Source organism: Theobroma cacao, chromosome 6, assembly GCF_000208745.1.
Source record: "Theobroma cacao cultivar B97-61/B2 chromosome 6, Criollo_cocoa_genome_V2, whole genome shotgun sequence".
Taxonomy (NCBI): domain Eukaryota; kingdom Viridiplantae; phylum Streptophyta; class Magnoliopsida; order Malvales; family Malvaceae; genus Theobroma; species Theobroma cacao.
Genome location: NC_030855.1, coordinates 13,891,423 through 13,902,404, shown reverse-complemented (window position 1 = coordinate 13,902,404; position 10,982 = coordinate 13,891,423). Strand labels below are relative to the sequence as shown.

Here is a 10,982-nt window from a genome sequence, read left to right as displayed (position 1 = left end):
AGTTATCAAAACTCGTGGATTACTAAGAACAAATTTGAGATGATAGATTTTAGAAAAACAAATTTTTGTTTGAGTCTTAAGATTGAGAACTGAAATTTTTGTCCATCAATTCAATTATATAGTAAAAGTGCTAAAATGATTTTATATGAATGGAGTATATCCATTGAGTTCATCAATGGTTGTAAGGCCATTAAAAGTGAAATATACCATTTCCAACCTCATGAAGATAATGAACAACTTATTGGTCCGAGAATATCTTAGTGCAATTAGAGCTTTAATATATCTTGTTAGCAATACACGACTTTATGGTCGAACCCTCCTTGAGCATGGCCCCCTCAAAATTTTTAAAATTTATTTTATATCATATAAAATTTTTAAAATTTTTAATATAATCTCTTAATGGGTCCCTCAAAATAATTTTTTATTTAATAATTAATACAAATAAAGAATAATAAAAAATATCTCACATGCTTCAATTTTAAGTTTTTTTTGTTCTTTTTTTAATTTATATTATTATTTTAATTTATATTTGTTTATACTATTTACTCATATGTTCTAAGTTTCTATAGATTTTTTTTTCAAATTTCTACGAACCATTAACCATATTCTTTTTTTTTTTATAATGTCATATATGGGTTCTATCTTCTATTAGCCATATTCTTCTTTTTCCTATTATGTGAATTTTATTTTCTATGATTTTAATCTTTTAAAATTAATAAATTATTATGTAGCTCTCTAGTATAAGTTATAGTGTTGCATTGTTACTTAAAATTTTATCAATGTATCATTTTTTATTAATCTTGATTATGTAAGAGGAAATTATCATGAATATATCTTTTTTATATACTTTACATTTTATATTTAGTTGAAAAAAATTATTTTGAATATATAATCTTTAAACAATCTTGATTATAAAGGAGAAAATTATTAATCCTATATATTGTATTTAACTATTTATATTTTATGTATTATAATTTTATATATAGTGTTATAAGTTTAAATTAAATTAAAATAAGAATATTCGAGGTTGACTATATTAATTTTTTTTCAGGTTTGATTAAAGTATGAGTAAGTTGAAAACAATTGACAAATTTTTTAAAGGAAAAAATGTAAATCGTTTAAATGATTCTCCTACATTTGAGCCACTAAGCCTTAATGCTTCAACTCATAAACAAGAGCAATGTGAATCAAAATGTTCAAAACTTAATTCTAAAGATATAAATGTTTTTCAGTACATAATTAATAACTGATGAATTTGAATCTAAGAAATTGAGCATAACTTTCTTAAAAAATTATTGTAAGTCTTTTTTTTTTCTTAATGATACATAAAATTATTTTTTATTATAAATATTTTGATTATTAGTTAAATTCAACATATTAGTTTTTAAAATTTTTAACCCTTATTCTTTTGCTTTTGACACCCTCAACAAAAATTAGCTAGCTCTGCTCTTGCACGACCTGATATATCAATTGCTGTAAATATTAGCAAAATATAGTTTTTAAAACCAGATTTAATTGGTAATATAGATACATGATATTTATCTAATCCACACAAAGTTCAAGCTCAAACAGGTTGCTTATTCACATACAGTACAACTATTTCATGACGTTTTTTAAAATAAACTATAGTTGCTATTTCTATTAATCATATAGAAATTTTAACAATTCATGAAGCAAGTCGTAAATATATCTAGTTAAGATCTATAACTCAATATATTCGAGAAACACCCACTTACAAGAGTTGCAGCGACCTTTTAGCCATGAAAATTCATCCAGCAAGAATGCTGAGAATAAACAAAGATAAAACCAACTTGAAGTGCAGAGAATTGTCTTTGTTTTCTATTAAGGGGAAAATGATTAAAATATGCAGGATAAAACCAAGCTTTTAATAGCAATTTTACAAGCCAACATGTTATACTTGGAAAACAAACATGAAACCATCACCTACTTACACCTATGATTACAACAACTCTTCCGTCAGTAATGTTGAGAAGAAATTCAACTATTCTTCATCATCATGCTCAAGCTTATGTGAGGTATTCCCATTAACATCAGAAGCAAGCTCAGCTTCAAATGATTTGGAAGGCAACCTCTCATAAACTCTTGATCCTGCAGGAAGAAGTCTACACTGCCTGAAGCTGAGAATCAGGCTAAGCTGCTCATAATTCCACCTTTGCTGACAATAGACGGCAACTGCAAGGAAAACCGCAAAGATGGGAATGGCAACATCCCCAAAATTAGAGTAAAAGTCCAAAGTTGGATTCACAAACTCAAACTCCTCTGCAAAGTAAGGATTGGGAACTGGAGCTCTTATGTAGTCATAGAAATGAGGGAGAAGTCTGACCACCGTAATCCCAATATAATATAGTTTCCTGAGAGGTTTACAATCGATTTGCCACATGAAATTACCAATGACTTGAGGGAGCAAAAAGAAATCTTGAACAAGGCCAATATACTCCTCTAGCTCAATTTCCCATTCCCGTAGCGTTTGGGAGTGACCCCTTGAATCTATAAACCTATCTGTTTGAAGTGGTCTCTGACTAGTATTTACAGTATGAATGATCAAAACAACTATGTATCCAATGACATGTATGGTAAGGGTTGCAATAATTACCCGCTTGTCACTCGGGACACGGTGTGGTTCAAGTGGGGTTCGTGTAAGTAATCTGATCCGAGATTTCCACACCTTCTGACAAAGCCTCAGAGTCAGAAGGAACATCACCAGCACAAGAAGCTTCACTGTGTAATCAATCATATTCATCCACTGACTCTTCTCAAGATCATAAGATTGCATTTCATAAGAATCAGAAGCCTCTCTCTTGAAGAGAGCTTCAGCACCAGTAATAAGAGGAAAACTATACCCAAGGGCTTGGACACCGAGCATGACAAGGGAAATAAAAGGAGCTGAATCAAGATTTTGCTTGAGGTAAAATAGTTGACTCGAAATGCAAGCTATTGCTAATGAAAGAGTCAAAATACGGAGGATTCCCTCAACACCCCGGTGGGAGAGAATATCTTCCCTCTGCTTCCTGTAAATAATTGGAAGACTTTGAAGCTTAATCATTCCAAAATATAGTGGGTCATCCTCAGTTCTCTGGCTGGCTATGGAAATTCTTGCAGTTGGATTAACCAACCACCTAGCTGTAGTGGGTGGGTAAGACACTATGACTTCTATCAAGCAATCCAAACCTGATTCAAGATCCATGCTCTGCAATAAGATCTTCCATGAGGCTCGGACATCCCTGCAGCCAACAAGATACATCCGTCCAAAATGTGGATCATAAAGACCCTCCAGAAAAAGAACAGAAAAATTGCTATAATCTTTTCCAGTAATTGTTAGTTGAGCTGATACATTCAAAAGGAGCTGTTTTTCAGTGGATTCAGCTTTAGTGTGGTAAGGTGTCTCTTCCTCTGTGGTGGTTACATTTGTTGAATACCAATAGCGGCCAAACAATGGACCAAGTGAGGAAATATCCATCTGAATATCGACTCTTGGGGGATGAGAATTGGGAAATGGATCAGGAACGGCAGAGATTTGAAGGGTCAGATCTTCTGCAAGGAGCGACAGGCTGGATAGAAAGGCATCTGTGTCTTCTAGTTTGGGAAATTGCAGCAAGGATTTCTTTACTAGAGTTCCAAAACTGAAGGGCTCATTTTTTTCTAGGATTGCACCAGCTGATTGGATTTTTGAGTAACCATAATAGGGATGGGAGGATCTGAAATAGTTCCATAACTCTGAGGGCCTCACTAGCCTTTCAAATGATAATGGAAAGTACACCTTGTTACCTTTACCAATACTCGAAATACTCCCGACAATTATGCTTCGCTGCTTTATGGAGAATGAAAGAGGAATATACAAACAGATACGAGAGTTACAGCTACTCCCATCTGCATCTACTATGCCAAGACAACCAACCATGCAAAGCTGCCCACTAGAAGAATTCCACATTCCTTCAACAGCTAGAGTCATGTTGCTAAGCCCAGACCTCCATCTCACTCTATACTGATCCTCTGATGCAGGAACAGCTCGAAAAACTGCAGCAACTCTTGCCGAACTAGCATTTTGATGCCCATGTGTTGGCTTGCACCTAACATCCTGCATATAAAGTATGACATCCTTGAAGCTTCCATTTGTTGCTTTAATCTCTTTATCTGACACGAAAGGACCCATCTTACAACAGTAGTCATCTGTGCCATTGCATTTCCAGTTTGGCACAACAGTGAAAGCTCCACTATTAGTAACTTGCTCAAGAATTGTGCAGAATTTATCTCCTTTGTAGATTTCGATGCCAGCATCCATCAAGCTATCTTGATATGGATAAGGATCACATGCCTTGGACACAATCTTTTCAGAGCCAAACTGGTATTTTGTTGACTTGAGCATCTGGGCCAAAATGTGAACTTGATCAAAGTACTTAGCATTTGATTTTGGATTTAAACTTTTCATCTCCCCTCGTATCACCCTATTAGTCAATGTATGTGTCAATGGGTAATGAAGAACAAGTAATATCTGATCGTCTTGCAAAAGAAGTGCTTGGTTGTAATTCAGATCAGAACCCTTCAACCACTCCCATGGATTGTTTGAGTCAGACTCACGAGAAGGCAACATCGCATTCCCCAACAAACACATCACTCTTTCCCCACCATTCTGTTTGGTTTCAGTGTAAATCCCTTCAAATGAAATTGCAAGCTGAGTATGACTAGGCCATATCTGAAACCGAGGACTGCCCTCATACGGCCTCTCTGCAAATGAAGTATCTAGTGTTATGCCCAACATCAAAATCCCACTGACACTTACAGACTTCTTAGTCTGATGAAGGTGATCAACATCTGTGATCCAGAAAGAAACTATGTTCGAAGGAACCTGTGACAAGTTCTTAGGGATATCTCTATCATCAAATGGCATAATGGGAGCATCCGCTATATCCTGCCGCCAATTCCCATACCCGAAATTGAGCTCTTCTTTTATATCAGCTATCCTATTACCTTCAGCTTTAAATTCAGAAGCATATGATAAAACGGATTTACAATGTTTCTTTACTTCACCAATTCGATCATAATTGTATTCCACTTCCGCAGCAGATTCCCTTTGAAACTCAAACTCAGCTTCTGGGACATAATTTGTCAACCCCATGATAAACATCCCATTCATTATATAAACGACAACAGCCAGATATACACTCTTCATGATTCCAAAATTTCAATATTCAATCACTTCTTTCAATATTTCTCAGCTTCCCACTTCCGAAAACCCACTAAAAATGAACACCCAATTTTTCAAACACTAATTAAAAAAAAAAAAAGGATTGCAGCTTTACTACTTCCCCATAGAAACTAAAACTGCAGTCGCTACTCGATTATTAATCCAAATTCTATAGCAAGAACGTCGGATTCAAGCTTATGGCTCGGAAGGTGCTTTTGCAAATTCAATGAACTGAATTTAGTAGAAGAAAGACAAACCTGGAATGTTGGTTGTGCTGTTTAAGTTTTTGCGAAGAATGCTGGAAACTTGAGTCAGTGAGAACTCTAGATCTCGGAGAAAGCTTACAGTGGAAGACTTCGAAGGTAGAGGTAGCGTAGGAGGTCAATGTCCGGTTGTTTGTGTGTCTTTTTCTTTGATTAATTATAACCAAACTTAGGGGGTGGCGCGTCTATTTAGTAAGTCTACAAGTGAGCAGATAAGAAGAAAAGAGACAGAAGCAGCGAGCAGTGATTACGCGTTCAAGTATTTGATTGATTGTTTGGAATATAATTTTTTTATTTGAAAAGTAAAATTTGAATTTTTTTCTTAATTATAAAAAAAACAGTAAATACAAATGAATAAGAGAAATGGTATTTATAGTGACATCATCATTTATTTTCGTATACATAATAATTAATTAATATTTCTCATAAAATTTCTCATAAAATTTATGCTCCTCAAAACCCAAGACTTATCTTTTGTCAAATTTATAATTTGAGGAGCAGCATAAACTATTTTTTTTTCTTTTGTTGTTATTGAAAATGGTTGTTTAACTTGTGAAAGTGATTGATTCTGGGTAGAGTTCAAAAGCTTTCTTAATATTACGTTATTTTCAAAAAACAATTTGTTCAAGTGACTGTGGGTGTAGAAATTCATCTTCTTCACAATATTTTATCTGTACAATATGTCATTACGTAAAAACCTTCAAATCAGCACCAACAATACAAAGACATAGTAAAAGCACCATATTTTTTTGTATTTATAAGTTGAACTTTATAATTTTAATTAATACTTTTTTATATAAAAATATAAAAATTTTATATAAACTAAATGTTCAAATTGAAGCTAGACATTTGAACACATTTTCAATTAAGAGTCAAACATTTTAATTGTAACAATCAATAGTCAAAAAGTTTTCGATTCCTTACAATTAAGGGTTAAATTGACAAGTGGATAGAGCATATATCACACGCGATAAAAAATCAGATTCAAAATGAAATTGTTACACGTCATATTAAAAATTTAATTGTTATACGTCATGTTGTTACACACTCTATTAAAAAATTTAATTATTATATATCATAATAAAAAAATTATTACACGTTACATCATAATTTGAATTATTTTAACTTATAAAAAATATTTTTTGACAATCTTCAAAATCATCGTTCATGTCATGCACATGCCCTACACATGTCAAACATCTCTCATTTAACCTTTAATTGTAAAGAACAAAAACCTTTGACTTTTAGTTATTACAATCGAAACGTTTGATTCTAAATTGACAAAAACGCAAAGATTTTGAACCCAAATTGAACATTTAATCTTTTACATATGCATCTATTGCATCAGGGATATAGAAATATAAATATATTTTTTTATACAAAAATATCGAAACTTTTCATTTAGAAAAAAAAATTGAAAAAGGTAAAAATTTAATGAGAAATATCAACTAATTATATGTCAAATGACAGAATAATGAATAATAATTTGACTTAAAATGAGTGAAAAAGGATATAAACTCACCAACTGTTTAGTCTAAGCTAGAATTAATCCATTTGATGTGGAAATAGATTTGTTTGAAACATGTTGTCAATGTGAAATTATTACATATAATTAAAAATATTTTTAATTATCTTGTCCCACTTCTTTCTAAATATGCTAATTTGAATTTTAGATTTACAATTTTCAAAATCTCAAATTCAATTTTTTTTAAAAAAATACAAATATTATTTTGTAGAAAAACCTCATTTGGCTTCTTAACTTTTGTTTTATGAAAAGTTGCTGGAGAAATTGGGGTTGTCCAAGTAACTGTGTAAATACACTAACCATGGAGCGCGTGGTTGCTTCTTAGAGGACAGTTTGGTCATTTAACAGTTGGCATTTCAGATGTTTTATCCAAAGCGTAGGGGCAATTTAGTACATATAAGAGTGATAGGACACAACCTAAGAACCAATTTGTAGATTTATGAGAACCAACTTCATGTCCGGAAGTAGAACACAGCCAGGATACAGGAAATCATCCCCGCAGTTACTTCAATTAGCTTCCAAACTGCTTGCTGCATCTGCTTTTGCAGGATACCTCTGAGGAAGAAAACAAAAAATGGAGCAGCAACCCAGCCTTCTTGTACTTGAAAATTGCTCCCTACCAAGCTCCCAATTCAATGACTTAAAGGTCACAAATCTTCTTGCACAACTTTTCTTTAGGCATATATCAACAAGCTACTTAATGAAGAGCTCAGATTAGAGTATTGGTTTCATCCAAAAACACAAAACTAAGAATGGAGTTTCACTTTCGAGCTTTGGTTTCCTTTGACTGGATCACTCCCTCCTAATACTCCCATCCATCTGCATGGCTCTCTTCAGCCAACAAAGACTTCTCTAGCCCCAAGTGAAACTCCATCTTAGCTAAAACCACTCACTAAAAAGGCTAAGCAAAATGTCTCCAAATAAACCTACGGATACATCCAGGCCTGTTTGCCAACAAAACCTATTAAGACTTGGTTGAAATCCCTGAATAGTTTCACTTCCTTTATCCCTTAGGTAAATCTTGTTGAATCTTATTCCACCTAGGCTTGATTTCTAATGCCGCAGAAAGCTCCAGCACCACCATTAAGCAGAGTTTCACCACACTTTCTCACAAAAAGCTTAAAATTTTTTATCCATCACAAAAGGTTCTTCCATCATCTTTTGCTTTCAGTGGCAGGATTTCATTCTTGTCACTTGAAATTTGTAATCCACAGAAACTCATCCAAAGAGAAAATTCTCATCCTTTCAATTTTCGGCAAATTTGACAACATAGAAGCAATACTCTGTTTAACTATGATTTCTATAATGAAAATGACAAACTTCACCTAAAATACAAGTTTGAAAATACCTGCCCTTGTGAGAAAGAGATTTACCATAACTAGTTTCCAAGAAAGAAGATACATCAAACTTCAATTATTGAGGCAACAGAATACTACATTGCATAAAATGTACTGATAAGACTATGAACTAACTGCTAAGCCAGAATTGAATACATCCACGTGGATTATCTTCTATCATATGATTATGCTAGTGTACAAGTAATTAATCAGCACAAAAGATACACTAAGTCTTGTACTTACACTATAAAGTGCAAGTTTTCCTACATTGACTCATTGACCAGTCTCCAGTATCCAGCAGCAGCAAGGGCAGCTTTAAGGAATTGAACTAGTTTCATCATCAATGGCAGACCCAGACTTGAATTTGCTAAACATGGAACCAGAACACTGCAACCTTCTTAGCTTCAGCAACAAAAACAGCAAAATCCCACATACAAACCCCAATGCAGCACTAGAACCAGTCAACGAAACAGCAGCACAAACCAACATAACAAAAGACTCCTCCTTAGAGTTCATATCCCTAGAAGCCATAGCCAACTCAATTCCAGCAAACAACAAAAGCACTCCGAGAATCCCAATAGGAAACTGACTCAAAATCCTGACAAAAGAGTTCCCAAACACCAAGCCAATCACCAACTTTCCAATCCCCAAAAAAACCACTGACCATCCACTCCTTGCTCCAAACCTATACTGTCCAGCTAACCCACCTGCACCATGACACACTGGCATTGCCCCAAACCAACACCCCACCAAATTCATAACTCCAACACTCACAGAAACCTTAGCAGCAGACAGTTCCCTGTCTGGAAACAAATCACCTGACAACTTGCAAACTGCAATAACTGAATTCAATATAGACAATGGGATTTGTGGTACAGCTCCTTTCAAAAACCCAACTTTCCAATCCTCCCAAGTAATACTCAAAAATCCTATCTTTGATGGACCAAACTTAATATCACTAAAAATTGTGGGATCACGTATAAAACATAAAACCAACCCAAACAAAAACACTATCAAAGCAGCTGGAATTGAACTCATAATTCTCAACCGCTTTGAGCTTCTGCCACGTGACTCATTGTCATTAGATTCATCTCCAGTGTGATGATCACCAGAGCCAGTGAAGATTACTAAAAAGAGGAGACTTGAGAGGGCCAAAATAAGACCATCAAGACCCAACCAAGCCCGTGGGGTGGTAGATTTAGAAGCTATAAAATCTTGGTTGTAACGAATATACTTAATTGCTGAAAAGGCAAAGGAGAGACCTTGAGAGAGCTGGACCCCACGGACAACAGGGAGAGGGAGGAGACGGTAAAGGGTCGACATCAGACCTGTAGCCCCAAGGAGGAGGAGGACGGCAGCCGTGGAAGCGCCGGCGGTGGCGATTTGGGAGGTGGTAAGGTGTGGGGTTTCGGAGACGGCGACGGCAGCAATGGATTTCATGGGTTGGACAGGCATGGGGATGTGGAAGAGTAGGCCTGTGGCTATGTTGTAAAGGGCAGTGAAGATGAGAGTTGTGGAGAGGTCTAAGTGGGAGACCAAGGTGAGGGTTAGGACTATTGGAATGAAAGTGCCCAAGTCTCCTACTGCTCCTGATAGTTCGGAGGAGAGGGTGTTTTTGATGTGGAAGTGGCGGCGCCACCATGGCTGGTGTTGGAGGAGGAGAGGAGTTGTGGTGGTGGAGGAGGAAGGAGATTGTTGGTCCATGATTGGACTAGCACTTCGGTGAGCCTGGATTATGGGAAAATGGAGTTATGGTTTTTTTTTAGGCCACAACCGATTTATGGGACCTAGCCTTTACTCAAATTCAATTCAATCTTTCATCCAATTCAAGACGCAAATTTCAGTATTCCCCTAATTCAGGCATGTACCTGACACACATGGTTTCACGCGCCGTTGTCATTGTCAAGTATAATATGATATTCCACATGACACGCTGGAAATAATTGGCTTCTCCCTTGCAATTAATAAAGTCCTTGATAACTGGTAGAACAATTCGTGTTAACGTGTTATAAACGTGTCAGACACGATTAGATATAAAATATGTTAAGATTAAATACGAACACGACACGTTTAATATTCATATCTTAAATTTAAAATACGTATACGTATACGTTTAATACACGTATAATACGACACGACACGATACGATTAACACGTTTATTAAACGTGTCAATATACGACAAGATTAATAACACGTTTAACACGATTAACACGTTTAACATGATTCAATAAAAATATTTATAATTAAATATAATTTTATTATTTAAATTTAAAATCTATAATTATAAAAATAATTATAATAAAAAAATAATAATAACATCAAATAATCATCAAAAGTTAAAAATTAGGGTTGAGCATGTATAATTACATTATACCATTTATAAAATTAAAAAAAACTTATTAAAATAATTATTTAAAATTATTTATATAAAGTTAAAATAGTTTTTAACTTTTAATTTTTAATAGGTTAATAAATGTGTCACATATACATGTTTAAACACGATAACACGATTAAGTAAAAGTGTTTAAACGTGTTTTAAACGTGTTTATCGTGTCTGACACGTTAAGATACGAAAATTTTCGTGTCTTAATGTGTCAAACACGATTAGACACGAAATACGTTAAGATTAAACCCAAAACCTGTTTAACCCGTG

The 10,982-nt window shown here is 34.5% G+C and overlaps 2 protein-coding genes across 2 annotated transcripts; both read right to left on the bottom strand.

The window, feature by feature from the left end:
* LOC18595809 lies at positions 1,818–5,640 on the bottom strand. Its single transcript, XM_007023919.2, has one exon. The coding sequence runs from the start codon at positions 5,186–5,188 to the stop codon at positions 2,003–2,005; it is 3,186 nt and encodes a 1,061-aa protein (XP_007023981.2). The 5' UTR covers positions 5,189–5,640; the 3' UTR covers positions 1,818–2,002.
* LOC18595808 (molybdate transporter 2) lies at positions 8,218–10,214 on the bottom strand. The gene has a single exon (XM_007023918.2). It carries the CDS (start codon positions 10,030–10,032, stop codon positions 8,644–8,646), a length of 1,389 nt encoding a protein of 462 aa, XP_007023980.2. The 5' UTR covers positions 10,033–10,214; the 3' UTR covers positions 8,218–8,643.